The 18,237-nt window shown below is 42.4% G+C and overlaps 2 protein-coding genes across 2 annotated transcripts; one reads left to right on the top strand and one right to left on the bottom strand.

Moving 5' to 3' along the window:
* The first annotated feature begins 3,569 nt into the window (after positions 1-3,569).
* utp23 (UTP23 small subunit processome component) lies at positions 3,570-6,817 on the top strand. Its single transcript, XM_068333305.1, has 3 exons — positions 3,570-3,948; positions 4,037-4,211; positions 4,447-6,817. The coding sequence occupies exons 1-3, from the start codon at positions 3,761-3,763 to the stop codon at positions 4,834-4,836; spliced, it is 753 nt and encodes a 250-aa protein (XP_068189406.1). The 5' UTR covers positions 3,570-3,760; the 3' UTR covers positions 4,837-6,817.
* Positions 6,818-7,037: 220 nt separating this feature from the next.
* LOC137607620 (double-strand-break repair protein rad21 homolog A-like) lies at positions 7,038-14,475 on the bottom strand. The gene is made up of 14 exons (XM_068333511.1): positions 14,375-14,475; positions 12,375-12,571; positions 11,357-11,486; positions 10,838-10,937; positions 10,405-10,511; positions 10,048-10,257; positions 9,578-9,700; positions 9,349-9,477; positions 8,706-8,929; positions 8,428-8,584; positions 7,830-7,975; positions 7,527-7,712; positions 7,357-7,437; positions 7,038-7,245 (listed from the first exon to the last, which is right to left on the bottom strand). Exons 2-14 carry the CDS (start codon positions 12,516-12,518, stop codon positions 7,054-7,056), a joined length of 1,929 nt encoding a protein of 642 aa, XP_068189612.1. The 5' UTR covers positions 12,519-12,571; positions 14,375-14,475; the 3' UTR covers positions 7,038-7,053.
* Between the last annotated feature and the right edge of the window lie 3,762 nt (positions 14,476-18,237).

The raw sequence follows: 18,237 nt of genomic DNA, 5'->3' as shown, positions 1-18,237 counted from the left end.
GAAGGCTCTGGGTGTTGAGGGGCTGTCGTGGATGACACGCCTCTTTAACATTGCCTGGAAGTCTGGGACAGTGCCGAAAGAGTGGCAGACTGGGGTGGTGGTTCCTCTTTTTAAAAAAGGGGGACCAGAGGGTGTGTGCCAATTACAGGGGCATCACACTCCTCAGCCTCCCTGGGAAAGTTTACTCCAAGGTGCTGGAAAGGAGGGTCCGGCCGATTGTCGAGCCTCGGATTGAGGAGGAACAATGTGGGTTCCGTCCTGGTCGTGGAACAACGGACCAGCTTTTTACTCTCACAGGGATCCTAGAGGGGGCTTGGGAGTATGCCGATCCAGTCTACATGTGTTTTGTGGACTTGGAGAAGGCATATGATCGTGTCCCCAGGGATATACTGTGGGAAGTACTGCGGGAGTATGGGGTGAGGGGGCCTCTCCTCAGGGCCATCCAATCCCTGTACGCCCAAAGTGAGAGCTGCGTTTGGGTTCTCGGCAGTAAGTCGAACTTGTTCCGAGTAGCTGTTGGCCTTCGCCAAGGCTGCGCTTTATCACCAATTCTGTTTGTGATTTTCATGGACAGGATATCGAGGCATAGTCGTGGTGAGGAGGCTTTACAGTTTGGTGGTCTGAGGATTGCATCGCTGCTTTTTGCAGATGATCTGGTCCTGTTTGCGTCATCAGCCTGTGACCTGCAGCGCTCACTAGTCCGGTTTGCAGCCGAGTGTGAAGCGGCGGGGATGAGGATTAGCACCTCCAAATCTGAGGCCATGGTCCTCAGCAGGAAACCGGTGGAATGCCTTCTCCAAGTGGGGAATGAGGTCCTTCCACAAGTGAAGGAGTTTAAGTATCTCGGGGTCCTGTTCACGAGTGAGGGAACAATGGAGCGTGAGATTGGACGGAGAATTGGGGCAGCAGGAGCGGTATTGCAGTCGCTTTACCGCACTGTTGTCACAAAGAGGGAGCTAAGCCGAGAGGCAAAGCTCTCTATCTACCGTTCAATCTTCGTTCCTACCCTCACCTATGGTCATGAGCGATGGGTCCTGACCGAAAGAACGAGATCGCGGATACAAGCGGCTGAAATGGGCTTTCTCAGGCGGATAGCTGGTGTCTCTCTTAGAGATAAGGTGAGAAACACTGCTGTTCGCGAGTGGCTCAGAGTAGAGCCGCTGCTCCTTCGCGTGGAAAGGAGTCAGTTGAGGTGGTTTGGGCATCTGGTGCGGATGCCCCCGGGACGCCTCCCTAGGGAGGTGTTTCTGGCACGTCCAGCTGGGAGGAGACCTCGGCGCAGACCCAGGACCAGGTAGAGGGATTATATCTCAACACTGGCCTGGGAACGCCTTGGGATCCCCCAGTCAGAGCTGGTGGATGTGGCCGGGGAAAGGAAAGTTTGGGGCTCCCTGTTGAAGCTGCTGCCCCCGCGACCCGATTCAGGATAAGAGGTGGAAGATGGATGGATGGATGGATAATAGTAATAATAATGCTTTCATTTGAATCATTACCTAGAGTGTGTGTTCTTAATTTTCCTTCGGGGATCAATCCAGTATATAAAATTAAAATTAAATTAAAAAAAATTATTATTATTATTGCTATTATTATTATTATTATTATTATTATTATTATTGCTATTATTATTATTATCATTATTATTATTATTATTATTATTATTATTATTATTATTATTATTATTATTATTATTATTATTATTATTATTATTATTATCATCATTATTATTATTCGCTCTGAGTTAGCAGTGTTCGAATTATTACCAGTATTTGACATAATTAATCTCTATTTTGTAGCCCTAAACCTGCTCCAAAAATTCAATTCAAGAGACAGAAAAATTACTTGACTCTACACTGCCACCTAAAACACAGCCATGGTTTTTTTTTTTTTTTTTACCACACAGGTATGTAATTCAGTAAATATGTAACTGACTAGGATTAGCAAAACTGTCTCTTTCAGCATAAAATTAAAATAAACAGAAATTATAATTTGGAATTTGTGATCATTTTCTTTCACACTGTTGGAGATTTGTTCACTTTGTATTTTAAATTTTTGATGGTGCAGCTCAGTCCACAACTTGTTTGGTAAAGTATGGATTGTGAACAGCCTGAGATGTGTCAATTCACTACCGAGCACTGGCAAGGTGCCTTTATGCAAGGCACCAAACACACATTTACAGGCTCTGGCCTTTATGTGTGTATAAGATGTAGCAAGTAAAAAATATTTCCTTCATGGGGATTAATAAAGTATCTTAAATACTAATCGTCTTCACATGTGGTTAAATTTGACTATAGCCAAAGTTCCCCTTAGAATTTACAGTTTGATACACTACTATTAACATTCATTTATTTGTCCTCTGATAAGCGGCTGAACACAAGGTGATTCATGTGGTTCATGTTGTTCACAGTTTACACTGGAGCCTATCCCAGCTGACTGTGGGTGGGAGGTGGGGTACACCCTGGACACGTCCCCAGTTCATTGAAAGTCCACACAGAAAGACAGACATTCTCATGTGCATACCTACAGACAAGTCTTCTTGTTGAGAGGCAACAGCACTACCTGATATGCATATGCACAGTGTTGAACACTCGGCCCTAAAATTCTGTGAGAACAGCTAGAACAAGTTTTTGTGGCCTTTTTGTGAAGCTTGTGTGTTTTCATAGTGAAAATTTCACTGTAAAGCAAGTTTTTGTTATTAAGATAAGATAAGATGCACTTTATTGATCCTAAACTGAGACATTTAATTTAATTTATTGGGATAGCTCACTTGTCCATGGTTCAACCTGCCCAAAAACTCATATTTGATAATTATCTGTTGATGTTTCAGTAACAGCAATTGGTAGAAGGGTCAAGGTCATCATCTCATTTTCATCTCTTTTGGTCGAGTAATGTGCTTTTTGTTTCATCTTACTATCTGCAACGGTTGCGAAGCCATTTGGTGGACAAATAGTCACCCCTTTGAAGTGTGATGTAACAGCAACAACAATAACTACAACATCAATGACAAATATCAATGATATGCGTGTGTGTGTGTGTGTGTGCTACAGGGGCCTGTACACACTAACATGTATGCAGGTGTTTGAAGTCTTTACTAACTAGAGTGTGCTATTCATTTCCCTTCGGAGATCAGATTAGTATGCACATTTTTTTTAAAAACGTATAGATCGAGCCATTCAAAAAGACAAGTAGCGTAATTAAAGAACTAAATTAACAAGATTAGAATTACGATGAACTTCCTCTGTCAACTTTCTGTCGTGCTGTGATATTCCTGCAGGAATGACTAAATGGAAAGTGGTGTCAAAATGCTCGGCACTTGTATTTTGTTTGTTTACCCCTGACATTAGTTGTAGTAGAATGAATAATTGCATGTTAAATTTACTTGTGAATTCTCCTGAAGTTAAAAACACTCGGTCCATGTTGATGTATTAGAAGACACAGTTTATCATAAAAAAACAAATAAAAAAACAAAACTAAATAACAACAAGAAAAAAAAACCCAGAACAGAAAACATACCGGAACCTTCGTTTTGTAACTTGTGTGGCCCCGGAATCATAAAATGCACGTACCACAAGCGTGTTTGGGTCACCAGAACGAGCCATGCCTTAGTGTTCTATCTGAAGCTGTAAAACGAAATTTAATCGCGTCAACGATTCAAGCGAATAATATATTTAACGAACGTTTTAAAGAACGTCACTGACGAGGTCCTGAGGAAGGATAAGTTAGCAGCGGGTTTGGCTTTTAAAAAACAAACAAAAGTGGCACCATGAAGATCAAGAGACAGAAACAAGCCAAGAAAACCCTCAGTTTCTACAAATACAACTTCAACTTCAGGGAACCCTTTCAGATCCTCATCGATGGGACTTTCTGTCAGGCGGCTCTAAAAAATAAGATTCAGATTAAAGAACAAATGCCCAAATACTTGATGGGGGAGATACAGCTCTGCACGACAAAGTAAGTAGATATGCTCTGTGTACGTTCAGGTTAAAATTACAACTCCAGTTTTGTCTAATATCATTTATTTACACGTGCTTATTCTCAGCTGTGTATTGAAAGAACTGGAAACTCTGGGAAAAGAGTTGTATGGAGCTCGAATCATTCTGCAGAGGTTTCAGGTGAGGAGATGTCCGCATTTTAAGAGCCCGGTACCTGCTTCAGAGTGTTTGCTGTCCATGCTAGAGGAGACTAACCCACACCACTACTTTGTGGCTACACAGGTAACTACACTCATCCTGTCATGTGAACACCTATATCACCCATTGGAAAATATTTTGTCATACTTTTAGATTCATTAGGCAGTTCAAAAGTTGTCATAAGGTCATTCAAATTGGAGCCTGAAGATAAATGAAATCGGGGCTAATGTCATTTCTATTGATGTAAGCATTAGAGATGACTATCATGTACAAATTTAACATCCTCAAACACAAATTCACCACTGTGTGTGTGCTCCAGGACCACAAGGTGACCGCAGGCCTGAAGAAGATCCCGGGTGTTCCTCTGCTCTATATCATCCTTAACACCATCGTGCTAGACAAGCCCTGCCAGACATCTCTTGACCATGTCCAGGCTGTCCAACTAGGAGAATTGGTCAGTTCTGCTCAGCAGCAGAGCATCCGCAGCTTGAAGGAGGAACAGGGCATTGGCCAGAAGGATGGGGAGAGGCGGGGGAAGAAGAGGAAGAGAAAACAGAAACATCCCAACCCTCTGAGTTGTCTGAAGAAGAAAAAGAAAGGCATCCCAACACCGCCACTGAAGAAGACAGAGCAAGGAGAAAAGAGGAGAAGAAGCCGACACAAGAGACAGAGAATCCACGGATCTGATCCTGAGACTATAAATACATAGAATCACAAAAAGACAAGAGACTTCAGCTGTTTTGTTTCTTGTTCATATATTATTTGAATATATCAAGGATGTTTCTGATTAATATAATCCCAAACTAAGACAATTGATTTCACATGCAAAGATACCTTCTGGTCTATTTTAACATTTCTCTATACAATACATCAATTTGTACACAAAACGGTATTTTAAAACACTCGTCATGGTATGCATTTTATTTAAAAAAAAGAAAAAACCTGCACATTTCCATGAATCAGGAGATTAAATTCAGAACTCTTTTGAGATCTAGATCTTGACTTTTATACAAAATAAAAAAAAGGCAAGTTTACAGGCACAGCTCATAAATTAAGATGCACATGACATGATAAACTGTATGGAAGTAGCTTTTAAAAAATGATTCATTCAGCTGTCTTTGCAGAAGCACAAGGAAGATGTTTTGTAAATTCAGCCTCTAGTACCTAGTTTTTCTAGTTTAGTCAGAGCAACAACAATCATAACAAATACGTCTATTTGGACTTGATCGTCTAGTGAAGTCATTGGGACATGTACAATCAAATCTAAATAAATACATTTCATTGTTTTGTTAAATATCACATCAAGTTGATATTGAACAGACTTCAATTACACCGTCAGAAGTTACTGTACAACAAATGAAAAGTCGGAACAAGTTCATACCTGTTGTTCATGTATAGACTGAAATAGTCACATATTTAAAGTTAAATAAAAGGAAAATGTCCATAGCGAGTCTGCTAATAAATGAGGATCTAACATGCTGGTATGGCTGATTATTGTTTACATGGTGTATTGAAGGTTATTGTTGAATCCATCTTACAACCTAATCATGTACAATATGTGCTATCTACTCATGTTGCTTTTTTTTTATTTATAGGAAATCCCACAATTGTGTATGTCAAACAAACTGCAACTCTTCAATGCAGGAATTTTCAGAATGAGATTTTAAGCTGATTCCAGTTTCACAACCTTCAATGATTGCTCGTTTCTTTTTTTGCATATTGAATCTTTTGTGCATACTTTGCCACTTCTCTGATATCAGCACATTACAAAGTCAAATCTCGCTTAGAATGTAGCTTTGGGATACAACTGACATTCCTCCAACTCATATTAAGTGCAAACAGTCAATGACACAGAGCGTTAGGAAAAATAAGTCTGGAGTATTTAACATTTAAGTGCTCCTCCGCGAACTGAGGAGAGCAAGAGCCCCACCCGCCATCATGCTCACCTTCTACAGAGGACCCATCGACAGCATCCTGACCATCTGCATCACAGGGTGGAACGGCGCCTGCACCGTTTCCTGCCGTAACACCCTGCAGCGCATCATGAGAGCAGCTGAAAAGATCACTGGTGTCTCTCTCCCTTCCCTCACAGACATAACACCCGCCTCACCTGCAAAGCCATCAGCATTTCAGGTGATCACACCCACCCCTCTCACAGCCTCTTCAGCCTGCTGCCATCAAGTAGGAGGCTGCAGAGTCTGTGGGCCAAAACCAGCAGGCTCAAGGACAGTTTCTTTCACCAGGTGGTCAGGAGGCTCAACTCCCTCCCTGCTCTTCCCCCTGCCACAACCCTGAATTCTACTCTCACCCTGCTCTGCCCTCCCCCCAGCACCTGACTACCTATCTCTCTTTCCCCCCGTCAACTCAGGGACTGCGCACACGTCACTTCCCCTACAGGATTAAAGAGCGTATAGAAATGTTTACATCCCTTGTGTTTCGTCTCATAGTTTCTGCTGTACTGCCTGCTGTGCTGCCTCTGTTGTACTGCCTGTTGTACTGCCTGTTGTACTGCCTGTCTACCGTGGGTCAGAGAGGACTGAAATTTCATCTGTGCTGTATGTTGTGCATATATGGTACACTTGACAATAAAGCCGACTTTGACTTTGACTCCCACAGGACTGGATGAATGTCAGAGGAACACGGTGGACCCATAGTATGCAGTCGTCTTCACCGGGACCTTATCTTAAAATTAATTCCTTTCAGCTTTGCTGTCAGTGCCACACAATCAACAAATATTTTAAGAAATAAACGAGAAACGTCGTTATTTGGAGTTGAAATCTTCACTGTCATAAAAATGAAAATCATGATGGAGTCGTTATAAGATAAAACTCCACATCACCGCAGAACAATGTAATCAAACTCAAATAAATAAAGAAACTGTCAGATTAGCAGATGTCTTTTTTTCCCAGACTTTTGGATGTGTTTTCTAGATGATGTGGAAGCGAGGTCCAGGAGTAGATATGATGTCGCTGTACGGCTCTTCCTGGACGAGCTCCACCGCCTGCTGCTTCTTGAGAACCAGGAAGCTATAGAACTTAGCTGCTGCCTGCTTCTTGTTGTTGTTTCTGCACAGATCCAGGAGGCTGACTGATTGTGAACCTGTTTTGGCCATCACCCTCTGTGGAGAGGTGACACAGACAAACTCAGTACGGGAAAGCTATCTGATTTATTTCATTCGTCATGGTGCTAGATGCTGTAATTTGTTCGTGAGGTGTGAGCATAAACAGACCTGGAGGCCGTGAAGCATCTGCTGGGTTCTTTTGTTCCATCTCCTCTCCTCCTGATCCTGGTCTCCTTGCACCTCCTCCTCCTGATACAGAAAAACACATTTTAAAACTTACTGGATGGACGTGACAACCTAAACTTTGGCTTTCTTGATTTTGTGGATCTTTAGGTGACCTCTTCATCAGAGTCATCATCGTTCTTCTTTTTGTCCTTGTCGCCAAGCAGATCCAGCTCTATGAGCTGGCTGATGTTGGTGGTGTCCTCTGGGGGAAGATCCACATTGGATGGTTCAAGCTGTTGGGGCACACTGGTGGCTCTGGACACCTGTGGCTGCTGCTGCTGCTGGTCTAGAGCTCCCATCTAGAGAAATGAATGGAGGACGATAAAAACACTGTTGTTTATGAACATAGTTTAGAGGAGATTAAGATTTGGTATAAGATATCATCTGATAGGGTGTGTGTACGTCTTTGCACTCACAGGCAGGGCCGGTTCTGTGTCTTGGGCTTTGCGTTTAAGGCCACGTTGGGAGGACGGAGGGAGCATGACCGACTCGTCCAGCATTGTCCTGCTGCCCTCCACAGCCGAGGTCTGCAGAACACTGGCCTCTTCAATGATGGTTTGTTCTGGATGGAAAATTACAAAAATTCAATATATGAAAAACATGAACCAATGCTTCCCAAATGAATGGCTTAAATAGTAGACGATGTGTTTAAATGTAAATTAATTGATGTTGTCCTGTCTGCGGTGTTTTCGTATGTGGCAGAACATTTCAAAAAGTAATAAAACCAGCTGCATTTTTGAATTGAGAAAAGCAGAAACAGAAACGCAACAGGGAGATGGGCCTGAAGGTGTTCATCAAGTACTTTAGACTCTTTAGGCTTCTGTCAGCCCTTGGACGTGTGTCTCGTCAAGCTGTGACCTGAAGCATGTCAGGTCCAAACAAGTGTCAAGTTCTTTAATCTATATGTTTATTTTCTTACTCTTAATAAATAATTAAAATCAATAATTAGGCCAGCTGGTTGGGGTCCAATAGGTACCCAAAAAGCAAAGGTGTAAACAAAACCGTATTTCCTACCAATGACGTCTCTCTGCTGTTGTCCTGTTGTTTCTTCTCTGGGAACCTCTGGGTTCTCCAGGTCCTTGAGGAACTCATCCAAACTGTCAGCCTCTCCACCTTTCCTCCTCTTTCTAAGCTCGTCTGGTACCAGTGGTGTCAGACACCTTGTAAACATCTGAGAGAGCAAAAAAGAGCGAGCAAAAGCAGAAAGAAAGATTCGGTAGTTTAATGAATATCATGAGAGCACTTTGGACAGTTATCCATCAATAATTGTGCCATCTGTAAGAGGAAGATACCTTCAGCAGCCTGGCATTCCAGAGAGGCTGAGCAGGGAGAGAGAAAAGCTTCTCGACTCCTCCCGTCTCCTTCCACATCATCAGCTTCTTGGTGGGAGGTGCCAGGTCCAGCGTGGTGACAATGTCCGAGTAGTCAGACAGCTGCGCACGGATGGTTTTACTGTCCAGCTCCTTCACGCTGTCCACAATCAGCTTCCTCTTCCGCTTCGCCTTGGTCTCCTTTACTGCAAGGATGACAGTGAGATGGAGATGAGGCAGCTCAGCAGATAATAATAATAATAATAATAATAATAATAATAATAATAATAATAATAATAATAATAATAATAATAATAATAATAATAATACCACTAATAATAATAATAATAATAATAATAATAATAATACTATAGTTATTGCATAAGTATTTCATTACTGCTGTTTCATTCCCTACACCACTGACGTGAACTGGTGTGGTAGATTTAAAAAATAAAAAAAATAAAAATTTAACCCCAACCCTTTGACACAGTTATGATTTTGTTTTTGGAAAGTGAAGGGTGCCCATTGATAAGGAAGCAGAATATTTTTGTGATGTGAGGACCATTCAGCACAGAAATAAAATTTCAGGGAACCTAAAGTTGTCCTTTGCATCCAGCTGCTTTACCTGTGATGTCAATAGGTTCTAGGGCAAAGGTCTCCTCCTCATTGTGAACCAGGGCGGCCTGTTCTGTCTGGTCAGCCATGGTGGGTAAGGGCTCAGTTGGGCCTGAGTCCGGGCTGTCAGGGGCTCCAGCTAACAACACACACCGTGGTGGATATCATATCATTTTAACCAAAACGCCACAACATTAACATTTTTATTGCGGCTGATGGTCTTCCTTCGTGGAACTGACCTGAGAGAGCATCAAAGTCATCGTCATCGTCTCCATGGTCCTGAGGCATCATCACGCCCTCTGTGATGGCAGGAGGATCGTCAAAAATGCCTCCTCCATCCTCATTACTCAGCAGCTTGTCCACTGCATGGAGATAAATCAATTAAAATCAAGGCAAGGCCCTTAAATCAAGGACTAATTTCAAACATGTATTTTGAAAAAGTGGCTGCAATCATCCTTCATAGCATTAAAAAGACAAAAACGTTGATGACGTTAATGAAAGCAGCAGGGAGGGCAGTGACGATAATAGATTGTGACGCTTCAGTCTCTTGCAAATTCAACCCTGACTGAACAATTTTTGCTTGAACAAAGACAAATGGAAAACTATTGATAAGCCATTTGTAATCTCAGTACTTCTCAACAGGGGTAAAAATGACTGTGGTTAGAGATGACCCTTTATCCTCACTTCTGTAATACTGACAGAATCCTACCCAGCATGCCTCCCTCGTTGCTCTCCATGGGGTTATCACCAAAGTCGTCCTTGTACTGGTCATCGTACTCCAAATGGTTGGCTTTATCAGCCATCTGATTGGTTCCCCCTTCGGCCTCTAGCAGCAGGTTGGAAGCAGACGCTCCCATGATGTCGACCTCAAACGCGCTCTCCTCTCTCATCATTTCCCGGTCATCCATCCCAAAGTCAGCTGCATGGCAGACACAGATTTTTTTTTTTTAATGTATATCAAGTCATTCACCAATTTGCAATAAAAAGTATGCAGTGCGGTGGTGCAGACATTTAAAATGTGACTAAAATCATAGAAATAAAGCACGTTCAGAACAAAGATGCCCACCAAAGTCATTGTCCTGCAGCAGGTTGAGATTGCCCACCTCCTCTCTCATGGTGATCTCCTCCACTCTGCTCTGATTCAAGTTGAACTGCTGAGCAACGTCAATATCACTGTACAAAACATATATTCAAATGCCACTTATATTAATTTCTAATCCATGCCCTGCAACAATTGAGCATAAAATGCTTTTTTAGTCCACCTGTCAAATCACTTTAAGTCATATGTTAGAGATATGAATATGTTTACATGTAGTCTTTAAAGTCAGCTGCTAACAGGCAACCACACAAAGTTCCAATCATGACATTTGTCGCAGGTCATTCCCCCATACTGTATCTCCCAAATCTCTTTGATGAAGGAAGAAAATTTTCTAAAAAAAAAAAAATCACTCCAAAAAGCCTCAAATACAGTATTTATTGTAGACGGACAGAGATCTCACTCTAGATCTGGAAGCGGCTGATCGAAATCATGGAACTCTTCAGGGAGCGTGATGGCGTTGTAGGCAGCTTCTCTGTTCTCCTCTGGAAGATCCACCACACCTGAGGCAGCATAGGGTGAAAGGATGGGATGTGTTTATACCAGTGGCAAATATGTGGGGAAGCTAAAGCAGAGAACAGATGGACACATGAGGACAGTTTTTGACTATATAAATAAGGACGGTGACAGAGTGAGGGATTGCATTCATACTGTATTACAAGTTTCTATGGATACAGAGATTTTCTCACTTTACAAGCCAATGGTTGTCTCAAGGACTTCCTGCATTGATGAGTTCTTTTGATGTATTAACTACATAATGTCATACTGAAGAAAATATTTACTACCTCTTGTGTATTTGCGTGTTTTTATGATCATAGATACATCTTTAACATAAACAGGGCTCAGGATAAAGGATTCAGCCTCTGACTCTGACAGCCTCAATCACCACTAACGGTTTTGGGGAGTCCATTCTATCCCTGACCTGGTCTGAATGCCATCTTGATCTTGATGAAGGCCTCATTACAGTCTGCAAGCAGGTACTTGGCCTTCCTGTGGTAGATCCTCACCACCCCCAGCAGCAGGTGCCCTGATGTCCGTAAGGCCATTTTCACCTGTTAAAGTAATAATATTAAAGTAGATAAAGCCAGGATCAGCATCGATACTGAGGAGAAACCTCAAACTCAAAATTACATGAAATTAAATATTTAAATTTGTTACTGTTATGCTGCACTTGAGAAAAAGAGAGCCATAATTCAACAATGGTACCTGACAAACAACCGCTGACGACCAGAATTATACGAATAATATTCTATTGGACAAAATCTTTAATACATTTAAACACCACGTAATACAAAAGTTTCTGCAGCACTGATTGAACACCACTGGTGTCGCGCCCAGAGTTTCAAATGCCACACGCCCTAATCCAGCTGGCATAGGCTCCCGCTCCCCATGACAGGGGTCAAAGCAGTCAGGAAAATGGATGGATGGATGATCAATCAAATTATATACTGTAGGATATAACTTTAAAATATATAGTGAATCTTACAATACAAACTTTAAAATACATCACCTAATGTGACCAAAGCAGAACAGAACTAAATGAGAACTTTTTACAAGTTTTTGAATGTTAAGTGTGAAACACGGCCAGCAGGGTGGGTAGCTTCACAGCGAGAAGGTTCCATGTTCTCTCCAGGTTCTCCAGCTTCCTCCCACCTCCAAAAACATACAGCTGAGGTGAATTGATCTCACCAATTTACACATAGGTGTGACTGTGAGTGTGCATGGTGGTTCATGTGGCCCTGAAATAAGCTGGCGCCTCATTTGGGGTGTACCTAGCACCTCGCTCGTCAGCAGAACCGTGACCCACAATGCAGATAAACGGCTGTTTATCTGACAATTGTGATTGTCTCATCTATAAAAAAATGTTTCAAAACCATCCCTCCGTCCATGCATCCATCCAGCCAGCCATCCATCCATCCGATTAAATCTTGAGGGGTTACCTTGGGCGAAATGATGCTCTCCACGCTGCTCTCCAGATTGCACTCAAACACATGTGCTTTGGTCAGCTTCTTGTCCCAGTGGGCCGCCAGCCAGATTTTAGCCAGAGGCCCACGCTTGCTCAGGACAAAGTGGGCATAAAACATCTTCTCTGAACCTTCTCACCAAAAGGGGAAAGGGGGAAGGGGAAACGTGAGACCTGAGGAGAGGAAACACAGGCAGACAACATAATGTTAATGAATAAATTCACAGCTCTGTAAAAATGAAAATGTTTTGGTGTGGTATACTTCTTGAGAGAAGTGACTGATGTTCACAGCAGCTCACAAACTGATCCTTGATCACACAGGCGCTGCAGATTGTAGTCAGGACTTACTATCGGCACCTCTCTGTTTACAATCCATGAGCAACTTTGTCAGAGCAAAAGCCAACTATTTACTAGGTGAAGGATTGAGTAAAATTAGCAATAGGCTTGACTTGAATCCATATGTCTTAACAAGGTAGAGACTGGGCTTTCACGACAATCACAACATTCTGATGGAACAAAATGAAGCACTTTGCTTCAAATGTAAATTGTAACCATGCTGATGACTAGTGTACAATATTAATTCCTTCCTTTAATACTTATTGCTATTAGAGGAAGCTGTATTTTTATTACTATTTCTATTTTCCATATAAATGCTTGCAAAGAGCTGGTCTTTTTTTAAACATTGTAAATTATTAGAGGATTATTCTTTAAATCTGGACCAGCAAAATAAAATTATTTCTGCTGAAATGTAACTGCTTATTAAATAATAATGAAAGATAATGTGACGATGGTATAACTAGTAGAATCTGAAGACTTCATATGTAAATGCCTAATCTGAATTGTAGACAAGCTGCACATTTAAAAACCTGTTGGAACAGTGGCACTGGAAGACTGACAAATTTTTGGAAAGCTACGTAAATTTAGGTAAAGAGGATCACTCATAATACCACTACAGGGGAAAGGCTAACAGCTTCTTGAAAATTTGCACATTCAAATTGTCCAACACAAATTTTCAATGCACAATTGCAGGAATTTGTGAATTTGAACTCATACAGGAGGACAAAACGTTTAAGGCCTTCCATCCTTCTGGTAGCACAGGAGTAACCCAACAGACATGACTCTGCCAGGCGTTGTAATAAATGGGATCTGGAACACTCTAGAAGACTGTTGGCATGGGTAACCTACACATCTGTAAATAAACTTTTAATCAGAAAGGTACACACAGAGTTTGGAACAACACAAAATGCCTACCCGGTGATGTGTTCTCTGAGGAGGACCCTGATTATAAGATCATGAGACCACATTGAGATGAATGAATGGAGAGTGAGTGAAGGGACATCTTACATAAAGTCCCTGTTGTTTTGGGCTGGCAAGATTTTTGTGTGTGTATATACTCATTGTAATATGACTGGTGTTGGTGCCTCAACCTGCAGCCTATTTACTCAAGAGATGTGTGTGTGTGTGTGTGTGTGTGTGTGTGTGTGTGTGTGTGTGTGTGTGTGTGTGTGTGTGTGTGTGTGTGTGTGTGAAATACATGCAGAACAAAAGTCTTCACCTGTGACGTGTTTCAGAGCAGAAGAACACTGGACTCTAGAAGTAGAACCTCATCTGCGCTAAAACACAGTTGCGCTGGAGCACAAAGAATAAACAGGCGCTAATCGTTCATAACCTGTGAAGCGTCATCTGGAACCGCAGCGTGCTGAGAACCGTTAGAACCGTTAGAACCGTTAGAACCGTTAGACCGAGATATTGGAGGAAGAGGCTTTTTTTCCACCTGACGTCATTCACCCGAGGAGGACCGCATTAGCGCCGATCACAACAGGTGATGATGATGATGATGATGATGATGATGATGTTGATGGTGATGATGATGATGATGATGATGATGATGATGATGATGATGATGATGGTGATGATGATGATCCCGTTCTCCACCGTCAACGCATCTCCCCGTGTGATCAAACCCGATCCACTCACCTGCTCGTCGGTGTCTGCTCTCGTCGCTTTGCCGGTGTCGCCCCTGAAGAAGGCGGTTTCCTCACCCCTCCTCCGATTAAAACAAACAAGATGGCGTCCTCCCCCCTCGCCGGCACCGTCCAGCAGGACGCAGAGTGGTGCTGATGAGAGAGAGAGAGAAAGAGAGAGAGAGAGAGGATGCTGATCTCCCTCTGCCCCTCCGCTCACTGTTAACCTGCATACTAGCAGAAAGTTACCGATGACATCATCAGCACTCAGGGGTTTGAGGTGGATATTCATTCATCCATCCATCCATCCATCCATCCATCCATCCATCCATCCATCCATCCATCCACCCAGGGTGTTGAATGGAACCCTACAGGCATTAAATCATCTCCAAATTTGGTGGTTTTTCATTTTCATTTTTTTCTGAACTGAAGAATTAAGCAATCATTTAGAGATGGAGAATAATGTACGTTTAAATTAAATCATCAGATTACCTGAATAGTACATTGAAACAATGCTGAATAAAGATTGGGGTTGCAGTTACTTAACACTTGCTTAGTGTGGTTGCAAAAATACCAATATCTAGGGTTTAGATGAATGAAAAAATATGTGAGAAATGGTCTGTGTGGAGTTTACTAAATGAAAAAAAAATTATGCATAAGGTTAAATGCACAAATAATGTTTTGTCACAAATGACAGAAAGAAAATAAATCAGAGCTACATTAATCTGTCACTGTAAATTTAATGTCTTAATGGTAAACAAAGTATTTAAATCATCACACACAGTGTATGGCTGAAGTAGACAGAATATCAGATCAACACACCACACACTAAAATCTCACGCACAATGGCTGTTTACTTTTTAATTTTACTCAAATCATTTTTAATCCAATAACAACATATTTCCCTGTATAATGTAGACTCGATATTTTTCTTAATGTCTCTTTGTGGTCTTATTTTTTTACTCATTTGATCGGGTAGGTGTTTGTAGTAGTAGCATGAGAGGAGAGCACTTTTCAGAAGCATCTTTTGAAAAGTGAATTGCTTACATCGGCTTTACATTTCAAGGACTCGATCAATTTAGGAACAACTCCATGGCTGTGGACCCCTACCTCGTGAGCTGGATCATGGACTACCTAACGGACAGACCCCAGTACGTCCGTATGGGGGACTGTTTTCTTCTATGGTGACCAGCAGCACGGGGGCGCCACAGGGGACCGGGCTCTCTTCACCCTCTACACATCGGACTTCAAGCACAACTCGGATACATGCCACATACAGAAGTACTCTGATGACACTGCGATTGTGGCATGTATCCGGGAGGGTGATGAGGGGGCGTACAGGGCATTGGTGGCTGACTTCGTGGAGTGGTGCCAACAGAACCAGCTCCAGTTCAACGTCTCCAAAACCAAGGAGATGGTGCTAGATTTCCGGCGGGCACCTCCCTCCCCACAACCAGTGATCATCGAGGGCAGTGAGGTGGAGGTGGTAGGAAACTATAAGTACCTGGGACTGCAGCTAGACAGCAGACTGGACTGGTCACTCAACTCGGACTGTGTGTACAAGAAGGGACAGAGCAGGATGTACTTCCTGAGGAGGCTGGCCTCCTTCAACATCTGTCCTAAGCTCCTTCTCATGTTCTCTCAGTCCGTAGTCTCCAGTGAGCTGTCATACATTGTGTGTTGGGGTGGGGGGGCCAGGATAGGAGATATGGACCGTCTTAACAGACTCATCCGCAGAGCGGGCTCAGTGGTCGGGCTGAGCCTGGACTCTGTGGAGACAGTTCTAGGCAGCAGGACCATGTCTAAATTCAGGGCCATCATGAACATCAGCCACCCCCTGCACACCACCTTCTCCCAGCAGAGGAGCACCTTCAGCGACAGACTGCTGTCACACAGTACCTCCACAGAGAGGCTGAGGTCCTCCTTTGTGCCCCGTGCCATCAGGGGGTACAATGACTCTCTCAGGAGGAGTGGGGGGGAGGTGGCGAGGTCAGCACACGGTTGAATGGATTTGTATTTAATTTAGTTTAATTTTATACTGTTTATATTTTAATTTTATACTGTTTATATTTAGATGTGGGGCTATCTATCTATCTATCTATCTATCTATCTATCTATCTATCTATCTATCTATCTATCTATCTATCTATCTATCTATCTATCTATCTATCTATCTATCTATCTATCTATCTATCTATCTATCTATCTATCTATCTATCTATCTATCTATCATCCACAAAGCCTCAATCCAGTGAACCGAATAATGCCATTAAATGGAAATAGTCTTATTTAATAAATGTTGGTAACACACAAACACATCAAAACACATATCATTCGCTGTTATCACTACACAAGTGAGAGCAGGACATTCCGCAAACAGAAGTGCCACCAGGAGGCATGTCAATGCAGTCGTTACTCTGACAGAAAAAAAAAGGTTTTGGGTTCTGATCAAGACCTGGGGCTTTTCTGTGTTGAGTTGACACAGTTGGTTGTTGGAGGGCATTCCAGGGTGTCCTCAGCTTGACACCAAACATCAGCTGGGCTCTGGCAAGAAACGATGCAAAAAAACAGCAGCTAGAGCAAATTTAAGCTATCAGGTTAAAATACGCTATTTCCTCACTTTGGAACAACTGACAACTAACATAAAAAAGCTTAAATCTAAAGAATATTGAAGAAAGTTAATCAAGATGTCATCTATGGATTTTTTAACATATCATTCAAGCTTTTGTGTAGCTAACTTTGACAAAAACAATTTGAAAATAGATAATGTCCCAACTTGTGTTTGATGTTATTTTTATTTGTTCACTTGGATAGTTCGATCATTGAATGATGGAGTTCTGTGGGTTTTATGTTCTTCTCCTTTCGGCTTTTCTCTTCAAGGGTCGCCACAGCGAATCAGTTGCCTCCATCTAACCCTGTCTTCTGCATCCTGTTTTCCAACACCAACTACATTCATGTCCTCTTTCACTACATCCATAAACCTCCTCTTTGGTCTTCCTCTAGGCCTCCTGCCTGGCAGTTCAAAACTCAGCATCCTTATACCAATATATTCACTATCTCTCCTCTGGACATGTCCAAACCATCTCAGTCTGACCTCTCTGACTTTATCTCCAAAACCTCTAACCTCTGATGTACTCATTCCTGATCCTATCCATCCTGGTCCCTCCCGAAGAAAACCTCAGCATCTTCATCTCTGCCACCTCAAGCTCTGTCTCGTGTCTTTTCCTCGGTGACACTGTCTCTAGACCAAACAACATCGCTGTTCTCACCACAGTTTTGTACACCTTTCCTTTCATTTTAGCTGAAACTCTTCTATCACACATCACACCTGACCCTTTTCTCCACCCGTTCCATTCTGCCTGTACATGCTTCTTCACCTCTTTTCCAGACTCTCCATTGCTCTGGACTGTTGACCCTCAGTACTTAAAATCCTCCACCTTCTTGATCTCTTCTCCCTGTAACCTCACTCTTCCACTTGGGTTCCTCTCATTCACACACATGTACTCTGTCTTACTGCGGCTAACCTTCATTCCTCTCCTTTCCAGGACAAACCTCCACCTCAGAGCTGATCCCTGATGCAGTCCCACCACCACCTTGAACTCCTCTGTCACACCTACAGCACACCTCACCACTGTCTTACAGTCCTCATACATGTCCTATACCGCTCTCACATACTTCTCTGCCACTCCATGTTACGGATTCCGAAGGAACCAGGAGCGAGAGACAAGGTGTCAATTAATAATAAACATTTAATTAGTCCAAAGTCAGGTACGGGCAGGGGTCAAGATAGATAGATAGATAGATAGATAGATAGATAGATACTTTATTAATCCCGGAGGAAATTGCATATATCCACTGCTCAGGCGTTACATAACA

Source organism: Antennarius striatus, chromosome 14 (assembly GCF_040054535.1).
Source record: "Antennarius striatus isolate MH-2024 chromosome 14, ASM4005453v1, whole genome shotgun sequence".
NCBI classification, from domain to species: Eukaryota; Metazoa; Chordata; class Actinopteri; order Lophiiformes; family Antennariidae; genus Antennarius; species Antennarius striatus.
Note: the sequence above shows the minus strand (reverse complement) of the source record. Positions and strands in the feature narration are given on the sequence as shown.